Raw genomic sequence first — 19,560 nt, 5'->3', positions numbered from 1 at the left:
TATATTTTCCTTATTCATTCTCAACTCATATCTCTCTCAGTTATTATACAATTAAATATAACTATTTTTAGTGAAATTTCTTAAATTAATGGAATATTTCCTAAGTAACTATAATTGTATATTCACATGTACACAATTCTTTGTTAGGTAAAATGCCTTGATATTATTTATCATGAGTGCTTAATTTATAAATTAACAACAACGACGATTTAATGTAAGTATGTTTACTAATTGGGCTTTCCCGGTGGCTCAGCAGTAAAGAATCTGTCTGCAATGCAGGAGATGCAGGTTCAATCCCTGTATCAGGAAGATCCCCTAGAGGAGGAAATGGCAACCTACTCCAGTATTCTTGCCTGGAAAATCCCATGGACAGAAGAGCCTGGTAGGCTACAGACCATGGGGGTCACAAAGAGTTGGACATAACTTAGTGACTAAAACAACAAATATCAGCAACACAGCAAAAAATATTTACTAATAAAACTGCCTAGTCTCCCTACAGTTAATGATTTAATTTTTATTTTATGACTATAAGAGCTTTTACCTTATGATTATATTTCTAAAGATTGTTTCCTATCTTCATTTTCATAGACATACTACAATTGTTCTTGCATTAAAGAAGGAATAGCAAGCTCAGATGATCAGGGTGATTTTATTGATGCATCAAGTGGGACATGTGATCCAAAGTGTTATAAATTACCTTTGTTCATTGCTTTTATCTTTGCTACAATTGTATTTTCTGCTTTTGCTGGTGTACCAAGCATCCTGACCATCCTTCGGTGTGTATATGTTATTCATAATCATTATTCATTTAATACATGTGAAAGACAATTTTAGGAAGCTTTTAGAATATTCCAGTAAATAATTTAAGCTTTTGTTTCAAGGTAGCAACTGCTCGAGGGGAAAATTGTTATATTTTCAAAATTCTTGTATGTGCTTAATCTTCTAATTTATTTGCAGAAGTTATGTAGAAAACAGATTTAGTTTAATTTAAAACTAAACATTAATTTTACATACCTGGAAATTTCATCGATATAGGAAAAATCTTAATTTTAACACATTATTTCAATGTTCATTCACTCGTTATAGATATTTATTGGCTACTTATTTCTATATTAGCCAGTTTGACTATGAGAAATCATCAGTGTCATCAATAAAGGAACAAAATAATAGCTTCTAGAATTTTGGAATTTTAATATATAAGTTGATTATTATTCTAAAATAAACAAACATTTGTTATTCATTTATTCTTCCTGAATATATGAAGTATATTTGATATTTTTATCATAGTAACAGAATAATTGGTCATTATTTTCAATTTTCTTTTTCAAAAGGCTAACATAAATCCTTAGGTCATGAGAAGCAATTTGTTGTCTGCTAGAAAAATAGACTAGAAAACATGAATAAATATATGCCAACAAAAAGTCTAAGTTGGGCGTATATGGTCTCTGTCTTTAGTGAACTTGCAGTTTAAATGGTGACAAAACTTGAACATATCTGTAGGTGGGCTTTTAGTTTATTCACCTGTATCTGGTACTGAAACTACAAAGACCTTGTATGGACCTGTCTTTATGTTGCCTAGAGTTTAATAGGAGGAGAAAAACACATTAAAAGGAGTGCAGTGAGTACTCAGAATGCCTTGATTAGAGCTTGTACAGGTTGACCTGGGAACAAAGGAGAAAAAATGGTCATTTTTATCTAGGATGATTTGGAAATGCTTACAGACAATGTGGCACTTGAACTGAGTCATAAAGATGAGTGATTTCTCATAACGCAAGCAAACAGGGGACAGTTCTTAACAGGAAAAATAAGTAGGGAATGTAAGGCAAAAGTGTGTGAACCATATTGGCAAGGAGTTAGTTACAAGAGTACCATGATTGTGAATTGGACAGGGAGATTTGAGCTTGATAATGGCCTGGTCATGGAAGGCTTTCTTTGCCATGTTAACATGAATGATGTTATTCTGTGTACACCAGAAAGCCATTGAAGAGAGCAGACTTCAGAAGTAAAAGTTATCAAATACGTGTTTTGATACGTATTACTTTGAAGATAGTCTGGGTGCTGGAGCTGATGGGGGAAAACTGGAAACAAAGAAAAGAACTTAGGAAACCATTTTAGAATTTATCTCTACTTAAAGAGAGAAAGAATAGATCATAATTGAGGAATATTTAGTTTGAATAAAAGGGCAAGGTTATTAATTTGATGTTCCTGGTATAAAATGTGGAAAAATGTAGTACTACATTACTGCTAGTAAAGTAATGCTCAAAATTCTCCAAGCCAGTCTTCAGCAATATGTGAACCGTGAACTTCCAGATGTTGAAGCTGGATTTAGAAAAGGCAGAGGAACCAGAGATCAAATTGCCAACATCCGCTGGATCATGGAAAAAGCAAGAGAGTTCCAGAAAAACATCTATTTCTGCTTTATTGACTATGCCAAAGCCTTTGACTGTGTGGATCACAGTAAACTGTGGAAACTTCTGAAAGAGATGGGAATACCAGACCACTTGATCTGCCCCTTGAGAAACCTATATGCAGGTCAGGAAGCAACAGTTAGAACTGGACATGGAACAATAGACTGGTTCCAAATAGGAAAAGGAGTATGTCAAGGCTGTATATTGTCACCCTGCTTATTTAACTTCTATGCAGAGTACATCATGAGAAACGCTGGGCTGGAAGAAGCACAAGCTGAAATCAAGATTGCCGGGAGAAATATGCAGATGACACCACCCTTATGGCAGAAAATGAAGAGGAACTGAAAAGCTTCTTGATGAAAGTGAAAGAGGAGAGTGAAAAAGTTGGCTTAAAGCTCAACATTCAGAAAACGAAGATCATGGCATCCGGTCCCATCACTTCATGGCAGACAGATGGGGAAACAGTGGAAACAGTGTCAGACTTCATTTTGGGGGTCTCCAAAACCACTGCAGATAGTGATTGCAGCCATGAAATTAAAGACGCTTACTTCTTGGAAGGAAAGTTATGACCAACCTCGATATCATATTCAAAAGCAGAGATATTACTTTGCCAAAAAAGGTCCATCTAGTCAAGCCTATTGTTTTTCTAGTAGTCATGTATGGATGAGAGAGTTGGACTGTGAAGAAGGCTGAGCACCGAAGAACTGATGCTTTTGAACTGTGGTGTTGGAGAAGACTCTTGAGAGTCCCTTGGACTACAAGGAGAACCAACCAGTCCATTCTAGAGGAGATCAGCCCTAGGTGTTCTTTGGAAGGACTGATGCTGAAGCTGAAACTCCAGTACTTTGGCCACCTCATGCGAAGAGTTGACTCTGGAAAAGACTCTGATGCTGGGAGGGATTAGGGGCAGGAGGAGAAGGGGACGTTAGAGGATGAGATGGCTGGATGGCACCACCGACTCGATGGATATGAGTTTGAGTGAATTCCGGGAGATGGTGATGGACAGGGAGGCCTGGCCTTCTCCAGTTCATGGAGTCACAAAGAATCGGACACGACTGAGCAACTGAACTGAACTGAACTGATGTCCAGATACCTAGTCTGGGAACTAAATGAATGATAATCCATTAACTGAGATAAGAAATTCAAGAAGAGAAAGCCCAGATTGGTGATAATGATTAAAGTATTGATCATGCCCTATTTAAAGTTCATGTGAAACTAGTGAGCAAATATTCTCAGCAGTGAGATGAGAAAGATGATGTAATTTTCTAGAAGTCTGGTTCTGAATCTTCTCACTTCTGATAACTATACAAAGCAATAAGAATAAAACACATAAATATGCACACACAAACACACATGAGCACGCTTATAATGTTGTTTTAGTACAGTTATGGACAAAAAAAGAGTTGTAATTGCATACAAATATTACCAAAATTGAAGTAGAACAAGGAATCAGATAGTAGATTCACAAAGATATCACAAAAAGATACAGAAAATGTTGAGAGAGTCTTGGAATTGACAAATCTCAATATCTCCAGCATATATTACTGTTTCTTGGAAGGTGAGAGTTCCACCTTAAGATGAAAGTTCTGGGAGTAAGACCTAGGTAGATAAGTCAGAGCAGATTATTTTTGGAAAGAATGGGAGAAAAGCTTTGCAAAATGCCTGGGAGGTCCAGACAGCAGATCTCAAAAAGTGCCAGCAAAATGTACCTTCTATAAATGAATACATAACCTTGGAAAGCAAGAAATATGAAGAGATCTCAGAAGCTCAGAGCTGGCAATAGAAGTTCTTTTCAAGCAGGCCACGTTTGCAGGAGTGGAGATGGTGTAACCACACATAGGGACTATATTAAAACCCCTCCTCTATATAAACAGAGAAGATCTCTTCAGTTTTGAAGCTTGGAAACCTGTTGCATGTTCCATTCCCATAACTTTCTGCCTCTAGTTTAAGAAAATGCATCTCATTCAAATATGGTTAAGTAAAAATGGATAAAAAAGGAAGAGTTCCTTCCTACATACCAAATAATTATAGTAAAATAAATTAAAATTATTAAGCATTACTTTGCTATAGACAGTGAAAATGCTCGAGAACAATGTTACCATGAATCCAATAAAAATATAAGCATAGCTATATGTTAACTGAATGCAGAGCTCCAGAGAATAGCAAGGAGAGATAAGAAAGCCTTCTTAAGTGAACTGTGCAGAGAAAATAGAAGAAAACAGTTGAATGGGAAAGACTAGAGATCTCTTCAAGAAAATTGGAAATACCAAGGGAACATTTCATGCAAAGATGGGCACAATAAAGGACAAAAACAATATGGACCTATTAGAAACAAAAGATATTAAGAAGAGGTGGCAAGAATACATAGAAGAACATTAAAAAAAAAAAAAGTCTTAATGACCCAAGTAACCACGATGGTATGGTCACTCACCCAGAGCCAGACGTCCTGGAGTGTGAAGTCAAGTGGGCCTTAGGAAGCATTACTGCAAACAAATCTAATGGAGGTGATGGAATTGCAGCTATGTCAAATCTTAAAAGATGATGCTGTAGAAGTTCTGCACTCAATATATCAACAAATTTGGAAAACTGAGCAGTGGTCACAGGATTGGAAAAGGTCAGTTTTCATTCCAATCCCCAAAGAAAGGCAATGCCAAAGAATATTCCAACTCTGATACAGTTGTGCTCATTTCACCTGGAGCAAGGTAATTCTCAAAATCCTTCAAGCTAGACTTCAATAGTACATGAACCAAGAACTTCCAGATATACAAGCTGGATTTAGAAAAGGCAGAGGATGCCAAGAGCTGACTCATTGGAAAAGACCCTGATGCTGGGAAAGATTGAGGGCAGGAGGAGAAGGGGACGACAGAGGATGAAATGGTTGGATGGCATCACTGATCAATGGACATGAGTTTGAGCAAGCTCTGGGAGACAGTGAAGGATAGGGAGGCCTGGCATAGGGGGTTGCAGAGAGTCGGACACGACTAAGCTACTGAACAAAAACAAAAATGTGGCCTAGAAGGCAGAAGGTGGAGAATATAAAAAAAGAGTAAGAAATATATTAGTGAGAAGAGACAAATATAGAAGGTAGGAAAAGGAGATCCACTGTGCACAGACAACTAACAAAAATTGGAGAAGTAAACAGGGTAAAGATCAAAAGAAGGAAAACTTGCTGGCTGCCTAATAGATGGAGAGACAAGAGATATTATTATTTCATTTTAGTTTTTCACCCTTATGCTCAGCTTAGTATTAGTCTTAGTTCTAGTATTAATTAATTAAGTATGCCAGCTAATGTAAGTGGTTTAAATCTATGTGGTTAAATCTAAGTAGTATAACATAAGAAGTTTAAGGTGCTTGATGCCAGTCACCAGACCTTTTATCAAAGTATATCTAGTTATATCTTGGTTGGTTATAATTTGCCTTGCTGTCAGTTCTTAAAGAGTATCTAGTATTTCAACATTGAGATATACTGTGGTAAAATTACTGGATTTAAAAATGAAAAAAAGTCCTTTTGTCATCTAAAAAAAAGAGAGAACTCAAAAATGTTTTGAATCAAATTTCTCATCGGTAGCATTCATCTCCTGAAAACTAGCCAAACAAAAGATCCTCCAGGAAAGAAACATTTGCTCATTACTTCATCATCAAAAAACTATTCTACAGTTATAAACAATTTGTATATGGATATATGCAGGAAATATTAATGCTATTTTTACAGACATTTTATTGAAGCATATTACATTTTCAGAAGACCGTGCTAAACTGCCAGTATAGATTGATAGATTTTTACAAAGTGAAGACATCTATGTAACCAGAGTCCAGCTGAAGAAACAGATAATTCAACTATTTCAAAAACTTTGCTTCCACCTCCTTTCTTATCTAAATCCTTAATCCCTAAGATTACCACTCTCTTGACTTCTGCAATGAATAGGTTAATTTGTCCTGTTTTTGAAGTTTATGCAGAAACAGGAGGATACAACACATAGTTATTTGTGTCTGCATCTCGTTACTTAACTGACGGGCTTATGAGTCATTCCTATAGTTGCAAATAGCAGAAATTCACCTTTATTTCTCTATTGCAGTGCTATCCATTCAGATTTTCTAAAATGATGGAAATGTTCTGTATCTCTAATGTTCACTATAGCCTCTGGCCACATGTGCTATCGTGCATTTGAAATGCGGTCAGTGTGAATGAAGCACTGAACTCTAATTTTATTTAATTTTAACTGACTTAAATTTAAGTAGGCACATGTGGGTAATAGTTACCATATTGTACAGAATGGTTTTATAGTAGTCCATTGTGTGAATATACTGAAATTTATTCTTTCTATAGTTAATGTTGTTCCCACTTTAGGCTAATATAATCACTATTTCTATGAACATGCTTTTACTTGTCTTTTGGAAAAAATGAATACATTTCTGTTGACTACATATATAAACAGAATTTATGAATCATAGTATGTTAAGCATTTTAATAAATTTTTTAAAGTATTTGCATAAGTGCATAAGTTCTTCTAGCAGTCTACTTTTGTGTAACTGTGGATATTTCATTGTAATCTTAATTTCCTTATTCATAGGACTAATATTATTGAACATGTTTTCTTTTATTCATCAGCCATTCAGTTCAGTTCAGTTCAGTCGTTCAGTCGTGTCTGACTCTCTGCGACCCCATGAACCACAGCATGCCAGGCCTCCCTGTCCATCGCCAACTTCCGGAATCCACCCAAACCCATGTTCATCGATTTGGTGATGCCATCCAGCCATCTCATCCTCCGTTGTCCCCTTCTCCTCCTGCCGCCAATCACTCCCAGCATGAGGGTCTTTTCCAGTGAGTCAACTCTTCACATGAGGTGGCCAAAGTATTGGAGTTTCAGCATTAGCAACAGTTCTTCCAATGAACACCCAGGACTGATCTCCTTTAGGATGGACTGGTTGGATCTCCTTGCAGTCCAAGGGACTCTCAAGAGTCTTCTCCAACACCACAGTTCAAACATCAGTTCTTCAGTGCTCAGCTTTCTTCACAGTCCAACTCTCACATCCATACATGACACTGGAAAAACCATAGCCTTGACTAGATGGACCTTTGCTGGCAAAGTAATGTCTCTGCTTTTGAATATGCTATCTAGATTGGTCATAACTTCTCTTCCAAGGAGTAAGTGTCTTTTAATTTCATGGCTGTAATCACCATCTGCAGTGATTTTGGAGCCCCCCCAAAATAAAGTCAGCCACTGTTTCCACTGTTTCCGCATCTGTTTCCCATGAAGTGATGGGACCAGATGCCATGATCTTCGTTTTCTGAATGTTGAGCTTTAAGCCAACTTTTTCACTCTCCTCTTTCACTTTCAAGAGGCTTTTTAGTTCTTCTTCACTTTCTGCCATAAGGGTGGTGTCCCCTGCATATCTGAGGTGATTGATTTTTCTCCCAGCAATCTTTATTCCAGCTTGTGTTTCTTCCAGCCCAGTGTTTCTCATGATGTACTCTGCATAGAAGTTAAATAAGCAGGGTGACAATATACAGCCTTGACGTACTCCTTTTCCTATTTGGAACCAGTCTGTTGTTCCATGTCCAGTTCTAACTGTTGCTTTCTGACCTGCATAAAGATTTCTCAGGAGGCAGGTCAAGTGGTCTGGTGTTCCCATCTCTTTCAGAATTTTCCACAGCTTGTAGTGATCCACACAGTCAAAGGCTTTGGCATAGTCAATAAAGCAGAGGTAGATGTTTTTCTGGAATAATCTTGCTTTTTCCATGATCCAGCTGATGTTGGCAATTTGATCTCTGGTTCCTCTGCCTTTCCCAAATCCAGCTTGAACATCTGGAAGTTCACAGTTCACGTACTGTTGAAGCCTGGCTTGGAGAATTTTGCTCATTACTTTGTATTTCTAGGTGATTAAAATCACCTAGTCAATGTCCATTAAAAAAAGATGCTGAGATTTGGTTTGGAATGTCTTTGAATCAACTTGGGAGCATTGCTCTACTTACCACACTGAGTCACTTGATAAATCAGTGCAGTATGATTCCTTCATTTGTGTAAATTTTCATGTATTTCTCCAATAAGTCTTCGTAATTTTCTTTTCCAAAGTGGAGGTCTTAAACCTCCTTCAATAGATTCATTCCTAGGTAACTGTTTGTCATATTTAGTATAGCATAGTATGATATACCGGAGAAGGCAATGGCACCCCACTCCAGTGCTCTTGCCTGGAAACTCCCATGGATGGAGGAGCCTGGTAGGCTGCAGTCCATGGGGTCGTTGAGAGTTGGACACGACTCAGTGACTTCACTTTCATGCACTGGAGAAGGAAATGGCAACCTACTCCAGTGTTCTTGCCTGGAGAATCCCAGGGACAGGGGAGCCTGGTGGGCTGCCGTCTATGGGGTCGCAGAGTCGGACACGACTGAAGCAACTTAGCAGCAGCAGCAGTATAATATACTGAACAGTATAATATAATATACTTGTTTATTACTGATTTGAAGGAAATGCAATTTATTCTTGTGCCTTTATCCTGTATCCTGTGACAGCATTCATGTTAATTTCTAATAGTTAGTTGGTAGATTACTTCAGATTTTGTATACAATGTAGACGAAAATTCACCACAGTAGAACTGCGAAGGATAAAGGCTTTATTTGGGATCTGAGAATTCCAGTACTGAAGACATTGGTTTGAGCGAGTTGAAATATGTTCCAAGAAGGAGATAAAATGTAGGTGTTTGTAAAGGAAAACCCCACAAGGCTGCAAAGTTGCTTCAGAAGAATTATGCCAAAGGAGGCAAGAATATACAATGGAGTAAAGACAATCTCTTTAACAAGTGGTGCTGGGAAAACTGGTCAACCACTTGTAAAAGAATGAAACTAGATCACTTTCTAACACCGCACACAAAAATAAACTCAAAATGGATTAAAGATCTAAATGTAAGATCAGAAACTATAAAACTCCTAGAGGAGAACATAGGCAAAACACTCTCAGACATAAATCACAGCAGGATCCTCTATGATCCACCTTCCAGAATTCTGGAAATAAAAGCAAAAATAAACAAATGGGATCTAATTAAAATTAAAAGCTTCTGCACAACAAAGGAAAATATAAGCAAGGTGAAAAGACAGCCTTCTGAATGGGAGAAAATAATAGCAAATGAAGCAACTGACAAACAACTAATCTCAAAAATATACAAGCAACTTAAGCAGCTCAATTCCAGAAAAATAAACGACCCAATCAAAAAATGGGCCAAAGAACTAAATAGGCATTTCTCCAAAGAAGACATACGGATGGCTAACAAACACATGAAAAGATGCTCAACATCACTCATTATTAGAGAAATGCAAATCAAAACCACAATGAGGTACCACTTCACACCAGTCAGAATGGCTGCGATCCAAAAATCTGCAAGCAATAAATGCTGGAGAGGGTGTGGAGAAAAGGGAACCCTCCTACACTGTTGGTGGGAATGCAAACTAGTACAGCCACTGTGGAGAACAGTGTGGAGACTCCTTAAAAAATTGCAAATAGAACTACTTTATGACCCAGCAATCCCACTTCTGGGCATACACACCGAGGAAACCAGAATTGAAAGAGACACATGTACCCCAATGTTCATTGCAGCACTGTTTATAATAGCCAGGACATGGAAACAACCTAGATGTCCATCAGCAGATGAATGGATAAGAAAGCTGTGGTACATATACACAATGGAGTATTACTCAGCCGTTAAAAAGAATTCATTTGAATCAGTTCTGATGAGATGGATGAAACTGGAGCCGATTATACAGAGTGAAGTAAGCCAGAAAGAAAAACACCAATACAGTATACTAACACACATATATGGAATTTAGGAAGATGGCAATGACGACCCTGTATGCAAGACAGGGAAAGAGACACAGATGTGTATAACGGACTTTTGGACTCAGAGGGAGAGGGAGAGGGTGGGATGATTTGGGAGAATGACATTCTAACACGTATACTATCATGTGAATTGAATCGCCAGTCTATGTCTGACGCAGGATGCAGCATGCTTGGGGCTGGTGCATGGGGATGACCCAGAAAGATGTTATGGGGAGGGAGGTGGGAGGGGGGTTCATGTTTGGGAATGCATGTAAGAATTAAAGATTTTAAAATTTAAAAAATAAAAAACTAAAATTAAAAAAAAAAAAAGAATTATGCTCTCTGCTGGCAAGCTGAAGCTATTTTTATCTTTACATGATTGATTGCTAAAGGCTATCACTAGAGGGAGATAAAGGTTCATTACTGTGACAGGCTGCAGGTTTTTTTGTAGAGTCCTTGGAATGTGGAAGTCGTTCAGTTCTGTCTGGCTTTTTGTGACCCCATGGATTATACAGTCCATGGAATTCTTCAGGCCAGAATACTGGAGTGGGTAGCCTTTCCCTTCTCCAGGGATCTTCCCCACCGAGGGATCAACCCAGGTCTCCTGCATTGCAAGTGGATATTTTACCAGCTGAGCCACAAGGGAAGCCCCAAGAAGACTGGAGTGGGTTGCCATTTCTTCCTCCAGGGGATTTTCCTGACCTAGGGATCGAACCCATGTCTTTTACGTTTCCTTCAGTCAGGCAGATTCTTTAACACTGCACCACCTGCGAAGCTCCATTTTCAAGAATAAGGTTGACCTTTTTTTTCTTGAAGTTTGCCTTAGAATTTTCCTTCTTATCAATGTGCTTGTTAGGTTTGGGCATCATTATTAATCTGGTTTTATTATTATGTATTATATTTTAATTAAATCTTTAGAAGAAATTATTTGTGATGTACCTGGGCCTAGAATTTATTTGTGAGAATATTTTAAATTAAAATTTGAATGTGTGTGTATGTGGCTAATAAATTATTCTTCTTTTATCTTTATAATTTCTATCATGTTGCTCCTGCATTTTTAGTATTTTTATTTTATTCACCTATGTCTTCTGTGTATTGATATATATGCCTTTTCTACCCAAGTATAAATTTAGCTGCATCCCAGAAGTCTTGATTTATATATTTTTTCTCATACTTTCAAGTATGCCTTTCAATGCTGTCTTTCCCTGAGTCTTCATATTGTCTTCGCTCTGTGAATGTCTGTGTCCAGATTCTTTCTTCTTATAAGAATGCCAGTTCTATTGGATTAGGGCCTACCCAACTGACCTCATTTTTAACTTAATTATCTCTGTAAAACCCTGTCTCTAATTTGATGACATTGTAAAGTACTGGGGGGGTAGAATTTCAGCATATAAATTTTGAAGGGAAGTCAGTCCACAGCAGTAACAAACCATCTCAAATTTAATCACTTAGCAACATTTTTTCCTCATATTTCATGGTTCTGTGAGTTGACTGGGCTCAACAGAATAGTTCTTGCTTGAGGTTTCTCTGGAGTTGGTGCTCAGATGACGTATAACATTTGAGTTGTCTGATAGCATAACTGGGCTAGATTTCCCAGATGGCTGATAATTTAGGCTGAATTTTGCTAGGAGCCTAGGTAGGGCTGTTGCCAAGTGGCTTTGCTATGTAACTCAAACGTCTGCTAACAAAGTGCAAGAATTCCAAAAGGGAACACCGCAAGTTTTAGTGTTCTAAGAGACACAGGCATAAGCTACAAGTGTAAACTGCAAGGCTCCATTTGATCCAGGTTGAAAGTCCAAGAATGCCGTTCTTCTGCATTCTGTTTGTCCAAAAAGTCATGTTTCAAAAGGAGGGTGATTAGATTCCACTTCTTGAGATCAGGAGTAACGTGCATGTCTTAGGGGAAAAAAGAATCAATGATAGCCATCTCAAGTAATTATCTACCACAGTATCTGTCATTGGTTTTGGAAAATACTTGTCTTTATCTCTTCACATACTGCTTCTGCTCCATTCTTAGTTTGCTTACCTTTTGGATGTCAGTTACACGAATTGTTAACCTTTCACTATATCCATGTATCTTCTCACTTTTACTTTCAGTTTCATTTGTTTTTATTCTCTGTGCTTCAGCCTAAGTTTTTTCACTGATCTCCAATGTATTAATCATATTTCCACTTGCTTTTTCAGTTACGTACCCTAGGTTACTAATTCTAGCTGTCTCTGTATCTTATTAGCTTTTAAATTCATCCATGAATTGACTATAATTAGTGTACTTTAATGTTATAGAATTTTATTTCTTTTTAATAGACTAGTTCTCTGATAATATTCTCTACCTTGTCATTTGTTTCCTTGGACTTATTAGTCCCCTAGATTTAAAATATCTGTCAGATATCTAGTATCTGAATTTTCTGTAGGATTATTAAAGTTCAATTTTTCTTTTGACTCTGTCTCTTAAAACACCTGTACTTACTTTTAACCATATGTGAGATTTTGTGCACCAAAAAATAATAGAGACCCTGAATGTTAATAACTCCAGAAATATTTTACAATAGCTTTATTAAGAAAGGTAGATAGGAACAGTTACCTGTAAACCAAGCAAAAACTTAGCTGATTTGATGATAGGTTTAAGTTTTTGAAGTAGTAGTATCAGTTGCTCAGTCACATATGACTTTGTGACCCCATGGACTACAGCTCACCAGGCTCCTCTGTCCATGCGATTCTCCAGGCAAGAATCCTGGAGGGTGTTGCCATTTCCTTCTCCACGTAAGTTTTTTAAAGTCCTTATCTATTCTGAGAATGATACTAGGGTATAGTCTTTCAGGAGGATTTAATTGAAAGAAAGGTATGTTAAAAATAAGATCCTTTACTTTTGGTGAGATTTGAACTCCAGTACTTATCTACCCAGCCACAATAGAACTTCTAAGAACAATATTACCAGTTCTTTTTCACACTGTATTAGAAATAATAGCCAGTACATTTTGCTAAATGTTTAGTAAGATAACAGAATATAAAAAAATAACAGATACATTGAACTACACACACACACACACATGAATTCAGTTTAAAAATTTAACATTTATTAACTGAAAAATGAAAATAAATTAAGGTCTATAGTTTGGTTAACAGCAATGAGCCAATGTCAGTTTCCTAGTTTTAATATTATAATTATGGTTATATAAGATTTCACCATTTACTGATGCTGGATGAGGGTACACAGCATGCTTTGTACTATTAATAGTTTTACAACCACCTGTGAGTTTCAAGATAAATAATAATTTCAAAATAAAGCAAAACATACTTGAATGTCACAAAAACTGACTTGAACAATTTGGAAGGGTATATCTCCTATTATTGAATAGGAAGACCTAACACTACCAATATATCAATTTTCCTTAAGTTAATGTGTAATTTTAGTGTGATAATGAAAATACCAATAGAATTATTGAAGTGTAAAACCTGATTTTAAAGTTTTTTTTGGAAAAATAATGAGTGGTTTGGGAATCTAAGACAAAGAGGCACGAATAACAGGCTTATCCTTATAAGCTAAAATGCACCATAGAGGCTCAACACTGAAGCAGTATAGTGTTGATTTATGAATAGAATGACATTAAGTTTAGAAATAAATCTCAACCCATGTAGGAATTTAACACAACAAAAGTAAAATTCTAATTAAGTGCATCAAGGAAGTAGATGAGAGCAGGGGTATAAACAAGCATGTCTCTCTAGTATGTGCTCTTTTTATAGTTTTCCAAAGCATATAATTATAATACAAATTCAAAAAAACTTATTTTTAAAAAACACAATAATAGAGTCAAATACCTAAATTGTGAGGTCATTATCAAGTGATGATTCATGTCATGGAAGTGATGCAGGATGAAATACTTAGCAGCAGGCCAGTGCTCTTTCAGAAGATCACTAGCAAAGCTGAGTTAAATGTATTAAAGGCACAAGGTGGCAGAGGACTAGAGGGATCAAAATTCCAGAGAGAGCAGGGCTTTTAGGGATGTAGTAGGGATCTAAAACCGACCCTCAAAGATTTTTAAGGATCAGATCTAAAACTGACCCTTAAAGAACTGATGTTTTTGCCAGTTCTTGATGAGGGGTAGTATTTCCCTGTTGGCTCAGCAGTAAAGAATCTGCCTGCCAATGCAGGAGATGCAGGTTGGATCGCCAGGTCAGGAAGATCCCCTGGAGAAGGAAATGGCAACCCACTCTAGTATTCCTACCTGGAGAATCCTGTGGAAAGAGGAGCCTGGTGTGTTACAGCTCAAGGGGTTGCAAAAGTATCAGACATAACTTGGCGACAAAACAATAACAAAGAAAGACAACATTCCTTTTCCTCTGGACAAATTTGACCTGTCTGAAGCTGTGAGGCTTAAGTATAAACAGAGAAGTATGATTTTTCAGTTCTCTCTCCATCAAGGTGCTCATGAAGAAAAATTAGTTCTTCATGTCTTTCCCTTCCATTCCGCATTATTTTAACATGTCTAGGTATTCTCCTCACCTGAGATAGGTACCATGGATTAAAGCTAGAAGGTGGATGAGCACTTTCAGGGAAAACGGTGAACTGAAAGAGCAATAGAAATGACCAGGTCCCTGCTTCTCTGATGGACTTGGGAGAGTTGTAAGGCCGGAAAAAAAAAAGTAGTTTCACTTATAAGTGTTAAATTATAACATTAAAATATACTGCAAAGAAAATGTAGAAGAATGCCAAGAGAAAATTATGGGATAATCTTAATTAGCCTGGGGATTCAGAGAGGGTATCCTTAAAGAAATCACATTTTAACTAAGTCCTACAAGGTGGGTAGTGAGAATTTCACACAGTGGGAACAATATATGCAAAGACTCTGAGCTGAGCGCAAGAAACAGCTTTGTAAGAGTGTTGTGGATAGAATGTAAGCAAAGAGGATGACAAAGGCAAAAGTTATGAGGTGGCGTGCAATGAGACTGATGAGCCATTGAAGGATCTTAGTGGGGCAATGAAATAATCAAAATTTTACCTTAAAAAAATCACTATGGCTGTATGTAGAGAGTGGGCTGAAAGCATTAAAAATTATTTGGGGGAGATAAGTAAGGAAACTTTCATTTTCTTCAGGCCAAAAAAAAAAAAAATACAGGCTTGGAATAGGTTAGTGGAATTAGAGATCAAAATCAGAGATGGGGAAAAGGTTATTTTCAAAAATCACAGTATTTTATTATTGATTTGATGAAAGCGAGAAAGGATGCTCTTTTTAAAGCATGCCTCATTCTAAATTTTGGGCTTGAAAGCTGCATGGATGATGATTCTACTTGTGATGGGGGCATGAGGGGGATGCTTTTGTGCAAGATAGGAAGTGAAGTCTAGAACTTAAAGATATGGGCTGAAAATATGAATTTAGAAGTTATCAGAGATATTGGAAACTGCCTGTTCCATTTTGGAAGAGTACTAATACATGTTTTGTTTATTCCATGAAATTCTTAAACCATCTTATCATGGCCTTACCCCTTAGACAAAATACCAAAAAAATTTCACTTTACTTCCTTTATATGTCTTTAATGAATCTACTCATAATATCAGTTGAATTATTTTTTATTTAAAAACATCATTATCCTTTAAGAATTGGTAAATTTGTTTTCATTTTCCTAGTAGTAAACTTTTGAGAGAAGAGTATGTAATTTTATCAGGTTGATACAGGTGGAGTTATCTCACTTTTTACAAAAGAGTCATAAAATACTGTCCAAATGCTAAATTTTAATACACTGAGTCATTTTTAGGTGACAATATTGGTCATATTTGTTTATTATTCAAGTTCCAGAACAAGGAAATAAAGGATAAGCATAGGATTTGTTTAAATATCCATTTAAATGTAGCTTTGCTTTTTTTACTTTTGAAAATGTTCAAAGGTTGATTACTTTTACTTTAGTTTAGTTTATTTTCCAAACTACTAATATATGACATTATGCATTATGATTTCTTTTTAAAATGAATATTTGGTTTGACCTATACAAAGTACAGAGATCTTCATTCTTTATATATATTTTTAGAAAGTTATTTTTTCATTTATTTCAACTTTTGAATACTGAGGGTAAAATTTAGATTTCCAACAGAAAAGAGATGGCACTCTCCAATTAGAACAAGTAAGGTTGAATAAAGTGGCTCTTAAAAATGTGGGCAGGGTACAAGGCACCCCAAAGTATACAGCTTCAGGTCTCTTACCACCCCACACCCAAGGGGAGCAAGGGTAGGAAGAGGAGAGGCCTGTAGAGGGGACTGCTTTGCCTAGAGACCTAGTCAGCATGGGAAACTCTTCAGGGAGGAAACCTGGGGCTGAAGACCTTGACGTCACTTTCCTTTCTCACTCTGGAGCACAGCGTTGGCAGAACCCCATCGGTAGCCAGAGGCGAGAGAGTCCCCTGATGAAGTCCATTCAAGTCAGCTTCCCAAGGCAGAGAGCAAGGGAAAGAAAGGTAGAGAACGAATCTCATGGGGGCAAAAGGAAGACATCTGAGACAACTGCCCCACAGAATGAAAAATGAGAAGTAGGAAAGCTAGTGCTATTCACTTTTTTCCAGCAAAGACTGGAGCAGAGAGTTTGGGCCATAAATGCTTCCTTCTTGAGAAGTGCAAGAAGTTTTAAAGTTGGTTGGCAAAGGGCAAAATATGGGGAAATGTGAAGAGCTGTAATTAATTCAACCAGATTGAATTCTGTCAACTGGCTAAAGATTCTTAGTGTAATGGATGCACAGGGAAAAAAAAAAATACCCCTGAACCTAGCAAGCATTCTCTACAGCTAATAATAATGCTGTTTTGATGATATCATTGCTATTTGCTTGCAGGATTGTGTCTGACAAACAGCGTCCTCTGGCCATGGGTATGACGTTTGTGATTTTGAGAATATGTGGTATGGATTTTTGGCAATCTATTATTAAACTGAATTGAATTGTTTCTCTTTTGATTTATATGTGTCAACATGTATATATAGAATTTCAAACAAATAATAATGATAAACTGACACAAAAAAGTGAATAGGGGAGATGCTTTACAGAATTTAGGAGACAGTATAAAAAGATAATACTTAATGTAAATCCATCTTGTCATATAAAATGTGTATTAATTTTTTACTCAACTAGAAGAAAATCTTTTTGATCAGAAATATATTCTTCAAGCTTATACAAATGGTTTGGTAAGCTGAAACAAAGCACATATAAGCACAGAAACTATATTTTACATTCTTGCGTGTTTGAGACGTCATTAACCTAGATTAGTGCTTTAAAATCTTTTCATTACCAAAGATACTGTATCTGATATTTTAAAAGATTTACATACAAAGAGCAAATTGATTTTTCTGATGGTGATGCACTCTGTACTTCAGGCTTTTTTAAAGTGCAAAAACTAGCTTTCAAGTCCACATTAAGCCTATATTAGGAGCTCTGATTCAAGAAGTTGACTTAAAATATTGGTGGGGTAAAGAAACAAGATTAGACAAAGACAGACAGTAATAAGGATCAAGAATGTAGAAAAATTTAAGTGTGGCTTTAATGGGGCATCTGAGAAATTCTTAGATCAGTATTCAGGGTTCAAAATAGCTATTTTGATTGAGAAAGATTAGATTAGATTAGATCAGATTAGACAGTGATCCAGTGGATAAAGATAGATTCTGAACGGTAGAGGGAGCATAAGAAAGAGGAAGCAGTAGAAAGCGGACAGTTTCCTACCTCAGAAATGGAGCCAGTGAGGCTGGTGCATTTTTGAATGAGAGAGGGTGGGATAAGGTGGTGATTTTTTAGATATGACTGTCTCTAGCTCTCAGAAAATTTAAGCAGATGATAGATATTACTTGCTCTACATTTAAAAGATAACTTTGCTGCTGGAGAGAGTATTTATAAAAGATAAACGTGCTTGCTGAAGTCTTAGTCTGGGTTATATTAAATTAGGTTCTGGGGGTTGTAATGAAAAAGAGAAATCAAGATATACTTGGAGTTAGTGTTACAAAGATTTATCATGGATTGGAAAAAGCATGGTGGGAAATAGAAAAAAAAAAGAGTTAATAGGCCTCATTTCACTTTGAGCAATTGTAGACAGAGTACCAGCACTCCCTGGGATTGGGAAATCTGGTGATGGGTAGCTTTCTTGATAGGCATCAAAGTCATGATGCATAAGAATTCACAATTTCTTGAGCAAGAAGATTAGTCATTAGATATGTTAGTTCTGAGAACCCAGATATGTTAGTTCTGAGAATCTAGCTCTAATGTCTTTGGAGTGGTATTTATTTATTTATTTATTTACTTATTCATTTTTTTAAAGATTTCATTCACTTTTATCTGAAAGTGATACTATTGCTGGGAAGATGTTTTCTCTGTGAGTATACAGAGATTTCCCTCAGGCAGCACACAAGTATGCCTCTAGATCTGGGGTCTTCTGAAGCTAGGGCTGCTACAAACCGAAGCATTTACTTTTTCACTTATTTCTCTCAATATCTCGACACATAACAGATAACACACTGCATTTCAAAACTAATTTTTCAGTCATTGAAAATTTCAGAATTTTAAATCTTTTGGGAGGTACATTGGATTCACAAAATCAGTATTTAGAATCTCTGTTTTAAATACTTCCTCCTAAACTTTTAATTCAGAAATTAACAAAAATGTTGAGATGTCAACTAGATCAGGGGTCCTCAACCTTTAGGGCATGGACCAGTACTGTTTGGTGGCCTGTTAGGAACCGGGCCACACAGCAGGAGATGAGGGGCAGGTGAGCAAGCGAAGTTTCTTTTGTATTTGCAGTTATACTCCATTGCTCGCATGACCACCTGAGCTCTGCCTCCTGTGAGATCAGTGGTGGCGTAGGAAATGTCATGTGCTTGAGTCATACCCCACCCCCTGCCGCCATCTGTGGGAGGACTGTCTTCCCCGAAACTGGTCCCTGATGCCAAAAAGGTTGAGGACAAACTGAACTAAATAAGAGTATGCGTACCATTCTAAGAAGATGAGAATCTGCTAGTTTTTTTTTTAATATCTACAAGAATAAGGATTTTCAAAAACACACAATTGTGTTTCCAGTTTTTAACAATCCTATTAAAAAATAAATGCTTAGATAATTTAAAATGGTATGTTTAGAGTGATGATGACTAAGTATGTAAGTTTAAGTTTGGGATAAAAATCATTCTGATTCCAGCCTACAGTGTTTTCATGGAGAATTTATCATCATTGCATTTTTGATAGGGACTCTACCTGGACCAGTACTTTTTAAAATAATAAAAGAAACTTCTTGCATCTTTCGGGATACTGAGCGCTGTGGAAGCACTGGAAATTGTTGGATCTATTACAAGACAAAAATGGCCTACCTATTGGTAGCAGTATGTAAGTGA

General features: G+C 36.7%; 1 protein-coding gene across 1 annotated transcript in view; it reads left to right on the top strand.

Annotated features, from left to right (window-relative positions):
• The window catches only part of SLCO6A1 (solute carrier organic anion transporter family member 6A1), a 104,492-nt gene extending 84,932 nt beyond the window's left edge, over positions 1-19,560 (top strand). The window contains exons 15-17 of the mRNA XM_069592742.1: positions 589-776; positions 17,030-17,094; positions 19,415-19,560. Coding sequence (XP_069448843.1) covers positions 589-776; positions 17,030-17,094; positions 19,415-19,560 — 399 coding nt within the window. The remainder of the gene's footprint in view (positions 1-588; positions 777-17,029; positions 17,095-19,414) is intronic.

This window comes from Ovis canadensis, chromosome 5 (assembly GCF_042477335.2).
Source record: "Ovis canadensis isolate MfBH-ARS-UI-01 breed Bighorn chromosome 5, ARS-UI_OviCan_v2, whole genome shotgun sequence".
Lineage (NCBI taxonomy): Eukaryota > Metazoa > Chordata > Mammalia > Artiodactyla > Bovidae > Ovis > Ovis canadensis.
The sequence above is the reverse complement of the archived record's forward strand: the minus strand, read 5'-3'. Positions and strand labels throughout refer to the sequence as shown.